The 18934-nt window shown below is 38.4% G+C and overlaps 1 protein-coding gene across 1 annotated transcript in view; it reads left to right on the plus strand.

The window, feature by feature from the left end:
* CPQ (carboxypeptidase Q) overlaps window positions 1-18934 on the plus strand; it is a 528839-nt gene that overhangs the window by 152653 nt on the left and 357252 nt on the right. Inside the window, exon 2 of the mRNA XM_025393809.1 lies at window positions 2789-3253. Within this exon, the coding sequence (XP_025249594.1) occupies window positions 2821-3253 (433 nt within the window). The 5' untranslated portion in view covers window positions 2789-2820. The remainder of the gene's footprint in view (window positions 1-2788; window positions 3254-18934) is intronic.

The following is an 18934-nucleotide window of genomic DNA, read 5'->3' on the forward strand; positions in this document are numbered from 1 at the left end:
CCTTAGCTGCACGTGTGCCTGCTCAAGTCATGGCTGTAGCAGTTTAAGGGCACTGCACCAGAATGTGGGGAACAGACATTTGAGGAGGTGAGGTGCAGGAATTCTAAGGTCCCTTGGGTGCCTCTTCGGAAACTTTGCCCTCAAGATTCTAGCTTGTCTCAGAGATCCCTAAAGTGCCTTTGGGGTCATTTTCTCATTGTGTTGATGAATAGCAGCTGGCTCTTTTCTAGCCATACAAACCTTTTTAGCAAATGGTTACTTGGCCACACCCTTTGTTTGCATGCCTAGGCACATATTTTTATTCTTTACATGGCCAGGCTCTGAATTTTCACAATTTTTATGTTCTATCTTCCCTTAAATTATAAGTACTGTCTTTAAATTATTTCTTTCCTCTCACATTCTATTATATACATTTAAAAGAAGCCACACAGCTCCTTCAGTATTTTGCTTAGAAATTTCTGGCTGGTGTGGTGGCTCACACTTTTAATCCCAGCACTTTGGGAGGCTGAGGTGAACGGATCACAAGGTCAGGAGATCGAGACCATCCTGGCTAACACGGTGAAACCCCGTCTCTACTAAAAACACAAAAAATTAGCCAGGCGTGGTGGTGGGCACCTGTGGTCCCAGCTCCTCAGGAGGCTGAGGCAGAAGAATGCTGTGAACCCGGGAGGCAGAGTTTGCAGTGAGCCAAGACTGTGCCACTGCACTCCAGCCTGGGAGAGAGAGCGAGACTCCATCTCAAAACAAAACAAAACAAAACAAAAAGAAAATTTCTTCCATCAGATATTCTAGTTTGTCACTCTTAAATTCTGCCTTCTGTTAAAGCCCTCAGGCATGGACACACTTCAGCCAAGTTCTTTGCCACTTAATAACAAGGATGGCCTTTACTGCAGTTTCCAATACATTGTTCTTCATTTCCGTCTGAGACTTGGTCAGAATTGCCTGTACTGTCCATATTTCTGTCAGCATTCTGGTCATGAATCTCTAAGAAGAATCACTCAAGTAATCTCTAAGAAGTTCCAGACTTTCTCTCTTGCTCATCTCATCTTCTGAGCCCTTCCCAGAATTGCCCTTAATTCTCTATTCATTGTACTCTAGGCTTTTTCTAGGTTGCTCTTCCAAATTCTTCCGGCCTCGCCGCATTATCCAATTTCAAAGCCGCTTCCACATTTTTCAGGTATTTGTTATAACAACCCACCTCTCTGGTACCAATTTTTGTCTTAGTTGTGTGTGTGTGTGTGTGTGTGTGTGTGTGTGCGCGCGCTGCTTTAACAGAATACCACAGACAGAGTAATTCACAAATAATGAAAATTTATTGGCTTTAGGGTTTCTTGCCACATCATAACATGGCAGAAGGCATCGCACAGAAGGAGGGCAAAGAGGGGATAAGAGAGATCAAAGGAGGCACAAACCCCCTCCTGCAATAACATTAGTTTATTCATGAAGGTGAAGCCCTTGTGTCCTGAATACCTTTTGAAAGTCCAACCTTATAATACCATCACAAGCGCAATTAAATTTCAACATGAGTTTTGAAGGGGAAAGATGTTCAAACGGTAGCAGACATACAGTTTATATAAAAGTGTCTAAACCAGTGATATCCAATAGAACTTTCTGTCATGATAGGAATGTTCTATCTGTGCTGCTTAATGTAATAGCCACTAGCCACAGGTAGCTATTGAGTACTTGAAATGTGGCTAGTGTGAATGAGAAAATGAATCCTTAGTTTAATTTAATTTTAGTTAATTTAAATTGAAGTGACCATATGAGACAATTGATTACTATATTGGACAGCATTGAATACATTTACTCTTAATCTCTGTATTTACCTATTGTGCATTAGTAAAAAACAGTTTGTGCACTGGCATGGCCCACAAACCATGCTTTGAGTAGCACTATTTAAAGCATGGACTGTAGTGCTAGAAAGCCTTTGTGTGTCTTTGGCAAACTGCTTAATCTCTTGGTGCCCCAGTTTCCTCATTTGTAAAATAAAGGTAATAATAAACTACCTAATAGAGTTGTTGTGAGGATTAAATGCATTAATGAATGTAGCATACTTAGCCCAAGGTCTGACACACAGCATGCTCTACATAAATGCTTCCTGTTATTGTTATTATCATTATTATTTTTATTATGTAGGTGGCGGATATCAAACAGTTAAGTGTAACAAAGCCCAGTCTTTTTATTAATTCTCTGCTTTTTGCAGTAGCTTAGACTTTCTCCTTTTAAAAATATACCACAGTTTGTGGCATCTAGTGGCTTCCAATAAATATCTTTTGAACATAAGTATAAAGTACTTTTCAAGCACAGATGAAGAAGCAATTATTTTTCTGAAGGGAGGATTGGTAAAAGTATTGAGAACAGATGACAGTTGAGAGGGCCTCAGTGGATGAGTCTGACAGGCAAAGAGGAGAGGACACACCTGGCAGAGGGAGCAAGGATACCCATTTGGATTATACTCTATTTAGGAGACTATACAGCAGGTAACACTGCCTTAGCCCTATCACTGCTACCACCACTTCTTTCTCTCCTTCCCAGCTCTTTTCTTGATTTATCCTTTTAGCATATTTTAAACAGGATTAATAGGTAACACGTGATTCTACAGTTTTAAGGGAGGTCAATCATTGCCTCTTGTTCATTCCTCAGAGTAACAGTGTCCGAATTTTATGGTGGATGTTGGGCAGTGGTTGGGAAGGGAAGGGGAATGCTGCTTGAAAAGCAGTCCCTGGGTTATGAACAGGTAGCTGTGAGATTCTTTTCCCTTAAAACATAATGTTTCTTATTTATGTAGATTATCTTAACAAGAAAACCAACTGGAAAAAAATGAAACTCCTTATCTTCGCATTTTTTGGTGGTGCTCACCTTTTATCCCTGTGCTCTGGGAAAGCTATATACAAGAATGGCATCTCTAAGAGGACTTTTCAAGAAATAAAAGAAGAAATAGCCAGCTATGGAGATGTTGCTAAAGCAATTATCAACCTAGCTGTTTATGGTAAAGCCCAGAACAGATCCTATGAGCGACTGGCACTTCTGGTTGATACTGTTGGACCCAGACTGAGTGGCTCCAAGAACCTAGAAAAAGCCATCCAAATTATGTACCAAAACCTGCAGCAAGAGGGGCTGGAGAATGTTCACCTGGAGCCAGTGAGAATACCCCACTGGGAGAGGGGAGAAGAATCGGCTGTGATGCTGGAGCCAAGAATTCATAAGATAGCCATTCTGGGTCTTGGCAGCAGCATTGGGACTCCTCCAGAAGGTATTGTTTGTCTTTTCAGTTTGATTTGCATTTTATAAAACTAATGTCCCTTGGTGTAATTGAGTACAATATGCATGATTCATATTATAATTTGGATAATTTCTTATTCCATTGGCTTAATGAGTTCTCTACCCTTTTTTGTCCTCCCATTTTTTTTACTTCTGTTTCTTTTGTGAAAGAGAACTGATCATGTTGGATCGCTTTTTAAATGTAGAATCTGTAGCTACTGGTCCATGATACTTACCAGCCCTATCATTTTGTAATTGCTATCTAGTTAAACATTAGCATCATTCTATGGATAATTGAAATATATATAAACAGGATACAAAAACTATGACTTCTTCCAAGTGACCTCAGTGTGAATTATTTTTTAGAATTAATGAAATAGAGAATAGAACATTGCACTCTGAATTGATTTAATTATTTTTATAGAACTGAGGTTTCTACTTTAAGGAATTATCCAAGGTTGAGTTCTACCTTTACTTATAAGCACCCTGGATCAGCTTTATCAGATAATATACAGTAAATGCCCAGATCAGAGATATATAGCCAGTCATCAGGGAGCTATCAGTTAGCCTTGAATATATCCATGGGCTAATTTCCAGTGGCAGAAGAATGAGTTTCTATTCTTTTGACTTTTTTGGATGCCAAGAGAAAGGCCCAGTGAAGAAGTACATTGTCAGTTTAAAACATTGTTTATCCAGATATAATTCACATACTATGATGTTCACCCATTTAGAATGTACAAGCGATTTTTAGTATATTCACAGAGTTGTACAACCACCACAATCTAATTGTAGAACATTTTCATCACCACAAAAAGAAACTCTGTGACTATTAGCTGTCATTCTCCAGTCTACCTATATCCCAGCCCTAGGAAACCACTAATCTGCTTTCTGTCTTTATGGATTTGCTTATTCTGGGCATTTTATGTGAATGGAATAATACATTATATGATCTTTCGTGAATGCTTTTTTTCATGTAGCATACTGTTTTCCAGGTTCATATGTTGTCACATGTTTCAGTATTTCATTCTTTTTATTGCTCAGTAATATTCCATTTTATGAATGTATCACATTTTTATTTGTCCGTGCATCAGTTGATGGACATTGAGATTATTTTCACCTTTTAGATATTATGAATAGAGCTGCTGTGAACATTCATGCACAAGTTTTTCATGTGAACATTTGTTTTCATTTCTCTTGGGTATAAAGCAAGAAGTAGAATTGTTGGGTCATATCCCAGCTCTGTGTTTAACTTTATGAAGTATTGCCAAACTGTTTTCTGAAGTGGCTGCACAGTTTTTTGTACCCACTGACAATGTATTAATTTTTCCATATGCTTGTCAACACTTGTTATTATCTGACTTCTTGGTTATAGCTATTCTAGTGGGTGTGGAGTGGTATCTCATTGTGCTTTTGATTTGCATTTCCCTAATGACAAGTGACGTTGAGCATCCTTCTATGTTCTCACTCACCCATTTGTTTACCTTCTTTGGAGAAATGTGTATCCAAATTCATTGCCCAGGTTTTAATTGGACAATGAGATTTTTATTATAGAGTTTTAAAAGCTTTTTTATGTATTGTGTATACAAGTCCCTTTTCATATATTTGATTTACTAATGTTCTCTCCATTCTGAGGATTGTGTTTTTTTTTTTTTTTTTCTTGATGGTAATATTCGCTACAGAAATATTTAATCTTTGATTTAGTCCAGCTAATTTATTTTATTTCTTTGTTGCCTGTGCTTTTGGTGTCATATCAAACCATTGCCTATACCATAGTCACAAACATTTACTACTACTATTGTACTGTATTTAGGTCTGTATATCTTTACTCTCATCTCATATTTTCTTCTAAGAATTTTATGGCTGCTATCCTTACATTTATATCTGTGAATTAATTGCATTAATTTTTGCATATGATAAATGATAAGGCTTCAGCTTTCTTCTTTTGAATGTGGTCATTCAGTTGTCTCAACTTCATTTGTTGAAAAGGCTATTCTTTCTCCTTTAATTCAGTGCATTACATTAATTTATTTTCAGATGTTAAAAAACATTGCATTACTGGTATAAACCCCACTTGATTATAATACATAATATTTTTTATATGGTGCTGAATTCAGTTTGGTAGTATTTTGCTTAATATTGCATTTATATCCATAGGGATATTGGATTGTAGTTTCATTTTCTTGTAATGTCTTTTTTTTTTTGTATCAGAGTAAGACTGGCTTCATGAAATCAGTGGCAAAGTGTCACCTCATCTTCCATCCTTTGGAAGATATTACAAATGACTGCTATTAATTCTTTAAATTTCTGGTAGAATTCAGTGAGGCAATCTCATTCAGGGTTTTCTTTGTCGGAAGACTTTTAATTATTAATTCAATTTCTTTACTTGTCTAATCAGATTTTCAGTTTCTTCTTGAGTCAGTTTTAGTAGCTTGTGTCTTTAGAGAAATGTATCTGTTTTATCTAAGTCATGTAATTTGTTGGTGTACAGTTATTTATAGTATCTTATTATAATTTTTTATGTTTGTAAGGATAAGGGTCTAAATCACTGCTGTCACTTGCTTTTGGGCAGAAAAACTTTGTTTAGATTTTTCTGGCAGCAAATTCTCTAAGCCTTTTTTCATCTTTATCTCTTTATTTAAACTTCAGTTTTGAAAGATAGTTTTACTGGACATGAGATTCTTAGTTGACAGGTTTGTTTTTCTTTTCTTTTTTTCTTTTTTTTTTACTTTCAGCACTCTGAATACATTATCCATCCCATTGCCTTCTGGACTCCATTGTTTCTTTTTTTTTTTTTGAAATGGAGTTTCCCTCTTGTTGTCTAGGCTGGAGTGCAATGGCACAATCTCAGCTCACCGCAGCCTCCACTTTGCCGGTTCAAGTGATTCTCCTGCATCAGCCTCCCAAGTAACTGGGATTACAGGTGCACACCACCATGCCCAGCTAATTTTTTTGTATTTTCAATAGAGACAGGATTTCACCATTTTGGAGAGGCTTGTCTCGAACTCCTGGACTCAGGTGATCTACCTGCCTAGGCTTCCCAAAGTGATGGGATTACAGGCTGGAGCCACGATTCCTGTCCTGGACTACATTGTTTTTGATGAGATGTCGGCTGTTACTGTTTTGGAGGTTTCCTTGTATGTGATGAATCATGTCTTCTTATTGCTTTCAAGATTTTCTTTTCCTTTTAGATTTTTGTTATTTTGATTTTAATGTATCTAGGTATGTATATCTTTATTCTCATCTTACTTGGAGGTTGTTGATTTTCTTGGGTGTGTAGATTGAAGTTTTTCATCAAATTTGAGGTGTTTTCAGCTATTATTGCCACAATTTTTTTTTGTTCCCTTTTTTCTTTTTCCTCTCCTTCTGATACTTCCATTTATTGTGTGTTGGTGATTTAATGATGTCCCATGTTTCTCTTAGGCTCTGCTCATTTTTCTTTATTCTTTTTTTTCTTTGTTCTTCAGATTGTATGACCTCTATCAATCTATCATCAAACTTACTAATTCTTTCTTCTATTAGCTTAAAGCTACTATTGAGCCTCTATACTGAATTTGTCTCTTTAGTTACTATACTTTTAAACTCCATAACTTCTCTTTGGCCTTTTTAAAAAATAATTTCTGTGACTTTATTGATATTTTTTTATGTGATGAGATGTTGTCATCATATCTGCCTTTAGTTCTTTAAGTATGGTTTCTTTTAGTTCCTTGAATATTTCAATAATAGCTGCTTTGAAGTGTTTGCTATATCCCACATCTGGACCCCCTAAAAGACAGTTTCTACTGCCTACTTCTTTTTTTCTTGTGTATGGGTTATACTTTATTGTATCTTTTTATGCCATAGTTTTAAAAACAGAAAGCCTGAATATTTAAACTAATGTTTTATGGCAACTCTGGATACTGACTCATCTTCCTTCCTTTCCCCCCTCCATTTACTTGGTCGTTCATTTGTTTAATCGCTTGAATGTATTAACTCTGTGACATCTATTTCTCTTACACTGTTCAGCTTCTGATGTTCCTGTTTAGATTGTTTTTTTTTTCTTTTAGTTGGGTTCCCTATGAGTCACCCATAGGTCTGCATAAACCACTAACTGGTCAAAGGTTACGCTTAGGTTCCTTTAGCCAGTTATGTTTTTACTCTTTGCCATTGGATGTTTTTGTGACTTGGAGTCTGTTATTACAATTTAAGAAGTTTATTTTTTCTCCCAACTTTGGCCAAGGCCAAATGCCTTGGAAGTTCCTTGTCTAATCACTTCTGCGAGGGTGCGGCCTTGGGCATGCACACAGCCTTCCAGATTACCAAAATGCAAGTAATTTTATTTTTAAGCATGGCTTAGTAGTATTTTCTCCAGGGTCAGAATAGCTTATTTTTTAGCCAGTGTTTGCTCAGAGGTTGTACTTAAACACTTTGAGTGAGTGAGGCTTCTGCCCTTTGTTGACGAATCTGTGTGCAGCTTGGGAAATGTTTTCAAATCTGACTCACGTGTTGTTTTGATTGTTCCTGAGTAGGTATAACCTAGGACATGTGTGTAGCTTTTCAACCCCCAGGGTTTACTGGGATCCCAGGAAGGCCCTTCTTGGTTGTTTCTTTCTTTCGTTCTGTTAAAGCTATGGTGGTTCTGCCATTTTGCTTGTTGCTAGCAGTATCATGAAGCTACTAGCACCCCCTTAATTGTTCTTCGCCAAGCTCTCCATTATTTTCAGCAACACCCTTAGGCAGGGAATTCTCCATTCTCTGCACTAAACGAAGTCACTAACATCAATAAGAACTATGGAGCTCTTCATCCTTATGACTTCTCTTCCCCTGGGAGAACATTCGTGCTACTCCATGGGAGCTAGCAGTGATAGTGGTACCACCCAGTGGCACCCAGAGTGATATCCCTAGTGCATGATAAGATGATAAGAAGGGAGAAGGAGGTAGTTCTCAGCCTTGTTGGCTTGCAGCTTCCAGTGTGGGACCACCTCCTATGACTGAGCTGAGAAAGGGGTGATCAGAGTCTTAGTATTCTTGATGGCTACTTAGGGTGGAGTTTCTATCCTATGAGTAGGACTTGGGTAGAGGAATGGTGCCTCAGTTCTCTTGGCATTGCTTGACTAGAACAGAGGTTCTGCCACAAGGTAATGGGGTTGGGGAATGAGAAACACTGGTAGCCTGTCCTTCCAAATGTGAAACTATTGCCCTAAACTGAGAATTGGGTGGAGAGGAAGCTCTCATGTTCTTGTCTGCACTTGGTCAGAATAGAGTACCTGTAGTAGAGTTTCTGTAACATGGAGCTGGGGGTAGGAGCGGAAAGCAGATCATGACCCACATGCCACAGAATCTTACTGTTCTCATCAAGACTTGGTAAATTTTCTTGTATGAATGTTATCCTTTGCTGTATGCCCTTAGGACAGTTTTGAAAGACATTAAACTATTTTTTAAAAATAATTTTTCCCACTAAATACGTTGTGGGGTGAAGATCTGCTAAGTTACTCATGCTGCCATGCTGGAAGAATCACTGGGATAGCTAGTTTTGGTCTCTCTAAGGCTGCATGAATGGGTGGTAGAATTCTCCAAGGTGTTAGAGAGCTCCTCAGCTTGGGTTCTATAGTGTTAGTCAGGAGTTTCCTTCAGTTGCCTTCTGTTAAATGCTAATCTATGTTAGATACCAACTTAAATCCTCCTTTTTATGCTCTCTCAATTGTCCAGTTATCTGAAAAGGATTAGCACTTTTTTTTCCCCAGATGAGAGAACCAGACTCCAAGAGGTTATGTAATTTACCAAGAGTTGCACAACTGGTGAGAGGCCTTGTTTGGACATGAACAACTGTCAAACTCCAGAGTTTGTGCTTTCAGTCATTAGACTATATTGCTTCTCATACAAATATTTTAATGTTGTTTCCATTTATAAGATTACTATTTTTAGCCATCTAGCTGAAGCAGATCTGTTCCAAAAGCCATTGATACCTGTACTGTGATGGCAGAACATATTGGTTTCTGCGTGTTTTTTAAAAGAAAGTTTTCTTATTCCCATTTCTTTCTCATCATCATTTCTCATTCTATAAGCTGGGCCTCCTCTTTCCTGGCTATCTGCCTGATATTGAAAACTAAGCCAAGTTACTGATTGCTCCTGAGACCTTCAAAACCCAGGGGATGTGAATTTTACTCACCGAAATCTATTCTAGTTTTCCAAGACTCACTTTCACCCCACTCCTCGTTCCATGGGGCTCAAAGTAGATAAACAGTTGTCTGGCAACTGGACTATTTTAAGCTCTGAAGAGACTGGAGGGTTGGAATGCACCAGGTGTGGAAAATTCCCACAAGAGATAGTGTAAAGTTGGCGTAACAGGATCTCTAACCCAGGCAGAGTGGTGCAGAGCTTATCTTCTAGCCTCTCTCTCAGGAAACCTGTCTTCTCACTTTGGCTTACCACTAACTAGTTGTGTGACCTTGGTTGCCATTTAATCATCATGGCCTTGATTTTGTGACCTGTGAAATGAGAGATCGTTGGAATTCTGAATCTGTAAGGTCTCCTCTAGATTGGAAAGGGTAATTTTTATGGCAATCCATAAGGGATCACTGAAGTTAGAATTCACAAGAGCTGGATTCTGCCAAGTGTATGTGATGGAGTAGATTCTTTGTTTAACCAGATTTTTAAACTTCTCAGTTCTAAACTTGAGTATTACAGTAAGTATGTTAGTTTATCCACTCTTCTAGACTTTAGTATTACAGTAGGTGTGTTAGTTTATTCACATGACAGGATTGAGAGCTCTGCGAGTTATCTGTGGAGAGTTTGAAGAAGGCAGATAAACAAGCAGGCCAAGTCCGAAGAGAAGAAGGACAAACTTACAAGACAGGAGAAAGCACAATCTCTAATCAGTCCTGAGATAGCATAGAGATGTCAGATTTGAATGGACCAAGTAAAAGAATGAGAATCAACAGTCACATCCGGGTTAGGCTGACATATGTGCAAGAAAGAGGAACTTGGGCAGACTATGTGATTATTTCCCAGAAGACATAACTCTGGGTCTTCATGGTTTATGGTCTGTGAGCCCAATATAGCAGGTCATTGAGTATTTATTAATCCTCAGTGGAGACTGACATCTCTACCGAGATGCAGGGCTTTCTTAAAATTTTAGGATTGTATGTTTTTATTATGTTTAGTGTATGTTTTATTATGTTTGTATGTCATATTATGTTACGTTTTATTATATGTTTTATATTAGTTAGGGGACTCCTGGAGGCCTGGACTGAGTCTTATCAATTCCTGTATTCTCAGCATCTAGCATCATACTCAGTAAATAGTAGTTACTCATTCAGTGTTTGAGAAACAGTGGATTTTTAAGGTAGTTCTTTCCTTGGGGTATTATTCACCTGTACTAAAATAAAGCCTTCTTCTACATTGTATTAGTCTGTCTCATGCTGCTATGAAGAAATACTGAGACTGGATAATTTATAGACAAAAGAGGTTTAATTGAATCACAGTTCCACATGGCTGGGGAGCCCTCAGGAAAGTTACAATCATGGCAGAAGGCACTCCTTCACAGAGTGGAAGGAAAGAGAATGAGTGGCAAGCAAAGGGGAAAACGGCCCTTATAAAACTATCAGATCTTGTGAGAATTTGCTCACTATCACAAGAACAGCATGGGGGTTACTGCCCCCATGATTCAATTACCTCCCACTGAGTCCCTCGATGAGATTTGGGTGGGGACACAGCCAAGCCATATACATAATGAATGATGATGCTGTTGAGCCATCATCATTTACTCAGAATTTCCCTGATTGTAAAGTTAATACTTGCTTATTATAGAAAGCATGTACATAAATATAAAAATAATAAAAATCATCTATATTAGTCCATTTTCACACTCCTTATAAAGATATACCCAAGACTGGGCAATTTACAAAAGAAAGAGGTTTATTAGATTTACAGTTCCATGTGGCTTGGGAGGCCTCACAATCATGGCAGAAGGTGAAAGGCACATCTCACATGGTGGCAGACAAGAGAAGAGAACTTGTGCAGGGAGCTCCCCTTTTTAAAACCGTGAGATCTTGTGAGACTTATTCACTATCATGAGAACAGCATGGGAAAGACCTGCCCCCATGATTCAATTACCTCCCCCTAGGTCCTTCCCACAATACCTGGAAATTCAGGATCAGAGTTGGGTCGGGACATAGTCAAACCATATCATTCTGACTTGGCCCCTCCAAAATCTCATGTCCTCACATTTCAAAACCAATCATGCTTTCCCAACAGTCTGCCAAAATCTTAACTCATTTCAGCATTAACTCAAAAGTCCACAGTCCAAAGTCTCATCCAAGACAAAGCAAGTCCTGTCCGCTTATAAGCCTGCAAAATCAAAAGCAAGTTAGTTACTTCTTAGATACAATGGGGGTACAGACACTGGGTAAATACAGCCATTCAAAATGGGAGAAATTGGCCAAAACAAAGGGGCTACAGGCCTCATGCAAGTCCGAAATCCAGCAGGGCAGCCAAATCTTAAAGCTTCAAAATTATCTCCTTTGACTCCATGTCTCACATCTAGGTCATGCCGATGCAAAATGTGGGTTGCCATGGTCTTGGGCAGCTCCATCCTTCTAGGCTGCTTTCATGGGCTAGTGTTGAGTGTCTGCAGTTTTTCCAGGTGCATGGTGCAAGCTGTTGGTGGATCTATCATTTTGGGGTCTTGAGGACAGTGGCCCTCTTCTCACAGCTCCACTAGGAGGTGCCACAGTAGGGACTCTGTGTGGGGGCTCTGATCCCACATTTCCCTTCTGCACTGCCCTACTGGAGGTTCTCCATGAGAGCACTGCCCCTGCAGCAAACTTCTGCCTGGACATCCAGGTGTTTCCATACATCCTCTGAAATCTAGGTGGAGGTTCCCAAACCCCAATTCTTGACTCCTGTGCACTGACAGGCTCAACATCACATGGAAGATGCCAAGGTGTGAGGCTTGCACCCTCTGAAGCCATGGTTCAAACACTACATTGGCCCCTTTCAGCCACAACTAGAGTGACTGGGATGCAGGGCACCAAGTCCCTAGATGGCACACAGCATGAAGATAAGGATCCTGGGCCCAGCCCATGAAACTACTTTTTCCTCCTAGGGCTTCAGGCCTGTGATGGGAGGAGCTGCCTTGAAGACCTCTGACATGCCCTGGAGACATTTTCCCCATTGTCTTGGCTATAACATTCAGTTCCTCATTATTTATGCAAATTTCCTCAGCCAGCTTGGATTTCTCCTCAGACAATGCGATTTTCTTTCCTATCATATTATCAGGCTGCAAATTTTCCGAACTTTTATGCTCTGCTTCTGTTATAAAACTGAATGCCTTTAATAGCACCCAAGTCACCTCTTGAATGCTTTGCTGCTTAGAAATTTCTTCTGCCGGATACCCTAAATCATCTCTCTCAAGTTCAAAGTTCCACAAACACTAGGGCGGGGGTAAAATGCCACCACTCTCTTTGCTAAAACACAGCAAGAATCACCTTCGTTCCATTTCCCAACAAGTTTCTCATCTCCATCTCATGACCACCTTAGCCTGCACTTCATTGCCCATATTATTATGAGCATTTTGGTCAAAGCCATTCAACAAGTCTCCGGGGAGTTACACACTTTCCCACATTTTCCTGTCTTCTTCTGAGCCCCCCATACTGTTCCAACCTCTGCCTGTTACCCAGTTCCAAAGGTGCTTTCACATTTTTGGGTATATTTTCAGCAGCGTCCCACTCTACTGGTACCAATTTACTGTATTAGTTCATTTTCATGCTGCTGATAAAGACATACCTAAGACTGGGCAATTTACAAAATAAAGAGGTTTGCTAGACTTACAGTTCCACATGGCTGGGGAAGTCTCACAATCGTGGTGGAAGGTAAAAGGCATTTCTCACATGATGGCAGACAAGAGAAGAGAACTTGTGCAGGAAACTCCCTTTTTTAAAACCATGAGATCTTGTGAGACTTATTCAGTATCACCAGAACACCACAGGAAGGCCTGCCCCCATGATTCAATTACCTCTCACCAGATCCCTCCCACAACACCTGGAAAATCAAGATGAGATTTGGGTAGGGACACAGCCAAACCATACAATCATCTATGATATTTTCCTCTAGAGAGTCATTGCTATCATTTCTGTTTTTCCTTTTGATATTTCTATATGCATATGCATTTTATTTTATAAACTTGTATTCACACTACATATAGTTTGTGTCCTTTTATCTTATATGTCATGAACATTTACCTCATACTAGCAAACATCTTTTTAAATAAGTTTTAATGGCTACCAAATTTAAATATGCAATAATTAATATAATGCCTTGTTATTGGAGACTAGATTATTTTCTTTTTTTTTCTCTTCTTTAAATAGGATGGCTATAAAATCTTTTAATGTAGAAAGAAGTATAGACTTTTAAAGGAATTTTTTATGTTTTTAATAAATAACATATACAGGAGGAATCATGGGTATATGCTAGGAAGTTGTAGGAGAGTAGAAACAATTAGTTTGAAACTACTCATATAGATGTAAAAAATACCAATAAAATTCTTAGAAGCTGTTTTATTTTTTAGTGGTTTTAGTTGTTTAAAAATGTTAACACAATAGATATGTAAACATTATATATAATGTACATTTTAATGATATAATGTAAATGTATATATTTTAATTACTTTAAATTATTAATGTACATAGTGATACATTTATATTCTTGATATATTTTGTTAAATTGTTTTCCAGATTGTACATACCTATTCTCTTATTAGCAGTGTATCTTCAAAACCCTGCACCTTCACCTGCATGGGTATTTTTTCCTAATCTTTGCCAATTTGATGAACCAAAAGTGATATTTCCCTATTATTTTACTTTGCATACCTTTGCTTCTTGTTCAGTTTAATATTTTCATATGTTTATTGGAAATGTATTTTTCTACTTTAAATTATTTGAGCATATCCCTTGCCCATTTTGCTACTGGTACTTTAATGATATTCTAATTGATGAATAATAATTCATTAATGAATTATTTTAATAAATAAATTTTAATTGATTGTCCCATTTTATTCAAATTGAGTGTTTAAAATATATTAAGATGGTTTGCATTGATATATCATTTTCTTTTTCATTTTTTCTTAAAAGCATATTTCTTTCTGTTTTTTGAGGATGACTGGAATGTAGTTAATAGACTACAAAATAGCAAAGTTGACTAATTTCCACTCCTTCTCCCCATCAATGTGCTCTAAGGAACAGTTCTTTAGGTCAGCTTACACACACTTTGAAACATCAGTGTCATTGTTCGAAGATTGGTGAATGACATGCCCTTGAATATGTACTTGCAAACTTAAGGTCTCAGTCTAGCTAGACTTGGATTTTGAGCTGCGTATACAGATTGGTACTTCTGCTGGTTTATGTCAAACTGTGTGTACCTCATGACTTCTCCTTTTGGGAATAATGTAAGCGTGAGAGGAAGGACAGGTAGAGAGCGCTAGATTGAGCTCAATGTGCAGAGTTGACTGGATAGTTAATGTTCAGCTGTGGAGATGAGCATCTCCTCTAACTGGTTTAACCAGCTCTTAATATCTTACAGGATTTTAAATGGTTTACAGAATCACTGGGTAAGTTAATAGTGCAGACTTTAAATTGAGCTTCTCGGAAATGAATTTGAGAATAATTCTGTAGAACCAGGCTACCAAGATTGCTGTTGCCTTTCCTAGCTTAAGCAATGGCCTTTGTCAGAAAACTGCCACAGAAAATCTAGAGATTTTCACAATGGTGCTTGTCTCTGAAACAGCAGAAAACAGTCTCTGTCTAATTCCTGCTTTCCAGATCTTGTTCAAGTGTGAATAATTGGTGACACTTAAATTACTTCTGGAACCCTAACTGTAGAAAATCCCAGGAATGTAGTTCTTAGGTTTTCAGTCTTTGTGGCTCAGAAAAGCACATTTGAAGAAACTTGAATGGATGTTGAATGCCAGCTCTCCATATCTAATGCAATACTCATTTCATTATGTCCCTTAATCAACAATATGATATGGACTTTTTTGCATTAATAAACAAGAACAGATTGCCGTTGGTTATATAGTACAAGTAACACTACCAATAGCATTGTGGTCCTCTGTGGTTATAGAATTAGAATGAATTTAATAGGACAAAAAGGAATATAGAGCATAATCATGAAAGAGGGTATCTCCAGGGGCATTCTGATGGATTGAAGGGAAATTGTTCTAGGCTGTTTGTCACGTTTGCCATATAAGTTAAAGTAGGTTCAGCTGGGCGCCATGGCTCACGCTTATAATCCCAGTGCTTTGGGAGGCCGAGGCAAGTGGATCACCTGAGGTTAGGAGTTTGAGACCAGCCTGACCAACATAGTGAAACCCCCTCTCTACTAAAAACTACAAAAATTGCCGGATGCAGTGGCTTACGCCTGTAATCCCAGCACTTTGGAAGGCCGAGGTGGGCAGATCACGAGGTCAGGAGATTGAGACCATCCTGGCAAACATGGTGAAACCCCGTCTCTACTAGAAATACAAAAAATTAGCCAGGCGTGGTGGCAGGCGCCTGTAGTCCCAGCTACTGGGGAGGCTGAGACAGGAGAATGGCATGAACCTGGGAGGTGGAGGTTGCAGTGAGCCTAGATCGTGCCACTGCACTCCAGCCTGGATGGCAGAGCGAGAGTCCATCTCAAAAAAAAAAAAAAAGTTAAAGTAGGTTCTCCTTCATTTTTTATACCCTTTCCCTTTATCTGTTTTGTACTTTTCTCTTTCCTAGGCTATATATATATATTGTTTTTGGTCTTGCTCTGTTGCCCAGGCTGGAGTGCAACAGTACAATCATGGTTCACTGCAGCTTCAGCCTCCCAGGTTCAAGTAATCCTCCCATCTCAATCTCTCAAGTACCTGGGCCCACAGGCGCATGCCACCACACCTGGCTAATTTTTTGATTTTTTGTAGAGATGAGGTCTCACTATGCTGCCCAGGCTGGTCTTGAACTTGAACTCCTGGCTTAAGTGATCTTCCTACCTTGGCCTCCCAAAGTGCTGGGATTGAAGCATAAGCCACCATGTCCAGCCCCTAGACCTCATCTTAAAGGCTGGCATTTCAAAGGTTTCTTTCTTTTGTTTATAAACATTCTCCTTAAATGATATGATGCAGTTTCATTGCGTTAAGTACCACCTTGTGCTTCAGCCACATGGATCTGCTTTTCCCTCAACTTGTGAATACCCCTTGCCTTAAAAGCTGCTTCTTGGACCTCTGGCTAACCTAACCATAACCCTAACCTTAACCCAACTCAACCCCTCTCTGCTTGGAGAATTTATACTCATTTTTAAAGACTCATTTTTTTCCTTGAAGTCTTTCTGGAACCTAAACATAAATAAATTTATTTGTTTTTTTCATCTCTACTTTTGTAGCACTTGTCTGTTTTATACAATGATCAGACTTTATTATAGTTGAGTGTTCACATGGTTATCTCCTCTGAAAAATGGTGACCTCCTCCAGGGTAAAAGCCACACCTTATTTATCTTTCTATCTCCCGTAGCACTAGGCCCAGGGCCTGGTATGTAATAGATGCATATTAGATATCTGCATGTTAAATCATAAGTGGATTGTGAAAAGCTCACAAATTTAAAAAGAATATTTGAAAACTCATTCATACTAAAACAAGCTGCTTTTTAGCACTGTGTGATTCTCATAGGTCTTTTATGTTCATGTCATATCCAAATAACAAGAAATTTTGGTTGGCATCTCAGTGAAGGCAGATGGGAGAGAGAAGGATAAATAAACATCAATCAAATAATGATTAGGTTGTTCATCATGGCCTATTCTTTCTGGAAACTTAAGCAGCACGGATAAGAAAGTCTGGGAAGCTATAGCCTAAACTTATTTCCAAACTCTTGTCTCATAGGAAACTAAAATAGCCTTCCTCCATACTTCTAGCACATCCAGCAAAAGAAGGCATTCTATAGCCAATAAGTTCAGTCCATTTGTTCCTGAGATGCTGATTTACCTGCAAAGTCCCATCATCAGGTAAGTAATTATTTGCACCTGTCCTTGTCTCCTCTTTTGATCTCATCAAGGAAACGCCATTTTCAGTATTTTTTTTTAGGGCTAAATCTTTGTCTGATATCTAATTGTAGAATGAGCAGAAGTACTCTAGATAGCCTGTGTCCACAGATGATACTTTGAAATTGGTGGTATGGGATCAGTTGATGGATCTGACTACAAAGTGTCAGAGGTTGCAAATTCCTTCTCTCTGTATCAAGTTAGGGTTGGAAATGAGGAAGTAGGAGGCCAAGGAATTTACATTTATTGAGTGTTTATTATATTCTAGTCTAGTCATTGTGCAGATTCTTTTATGTATTTTGTCTGTGGCTATAGGGGTTGTTCCCACTTTACAAATGATAGGCTCTGGGAGGGTTCAGCATCTTGTCCAAGGTCACACGGCTAATACTTGGCAGGGTCTTGCCCCAACATCATGCCTTCCCAGTAGCCTGCCCTCTTCACCTTTCCTCATGGTAGATCTTTTTGCCCATATCTTTTAAGTATTTCCACTTTCTTCTTGGCTGTTTCTGTAAGAATAAGCACATCTATCTCCTATGCACATATAACATGACTTAAGAAGCATAAATTAAAAGACAAAAATATTGCTGAATTTGATTGAGTCAGAACTTAGAATTTCTGTTCTGTGAAGGATACCATGAACAAAGTCATTAGAAGGCAAAATGAGAGAAAATATTAGCACTGTCTAAAATGTTAAGGAATTAATATGTGGGCCTAGAGAATGCTAGAAATCAACATGAAAAAGGCAGTAGGCCTAATAGAAAAATGGGCGAAAGTTCTGAACTGACAACTTAAAGAAGAGGAAGCCTAAAAGCTAGCAAGTATGTAAAGAAATGTTCAACTCATCAGTAATAAGTGCAATGCAAATTTTAAAAACAATGATATCACTTTGTAGCAGTGATGTATTAATAAAATGTGTTGGCAGGGCTGTGAAGACGTAGGCACCCTCATGCACCGATTGGTGGGTGTGAAGCATGGTGCTGCCATTCTGGAGAACAATCTCTAGCCAAATTAAATATATTTTCATATTCTATGACCCAGTAATTCACTTTTCTGGTATATTTCCCAGAGAAATTATTGTATAGACCCCTAAAGGTACACATATTCAAGGATGAATATTATAGCAGTATTTATGGGGGCAAGATCTATGTGGGAGAGTGGACATATAAAATTTGGTGGATGACCCCAGGGACTAGTACACAACAGTTGGAAGCAATAGACTAATGTATGTATTGCAACATGAATAGCTCTTATAAACATAAAGTTGGGTTTTAAAAAAGTAAAAAATAGAATGAGATATATATATAATACCATTGCATATGTATACATACAATTTTACATGCACACAGAATACTATTTTATATTTTGTAAGAAGATATACAATCAAAAAACATCTTAGAAGAGTTTTCTACTTAGGACATGGTGGGAGGGAGTCAGAAATGGTAATAAAAGAGAATAAATAGTTTTTTGAAAGCAAATAAGACAAAGAGACTTGCGATGAATAGGCTAATGATTTTGTACCATGAATTGAGGCACATAATTAAGTGAACACCCTGAATTGGATTTTTTTTTTTTTTTTTTGAGACAGGGTCTCACTCTGTCACCCTGGCCAGAGTGCAGTGGCATGATCTTGGCTCACTGCAATCTCTG

This window comes from Theropithecus gelada, chromosome 8 (assembly GCF_003255815.1).
Source record: "Theropithecus gelada isolate Dixy chromosome 8, Tgel_1.0, whole genome shotgun sequence".
NCBI lineage: Eukaryota > Metazoa > Chordata > Mammalia > Primates > Cercopithecidae > Theropithecus > Theropithecus gelada.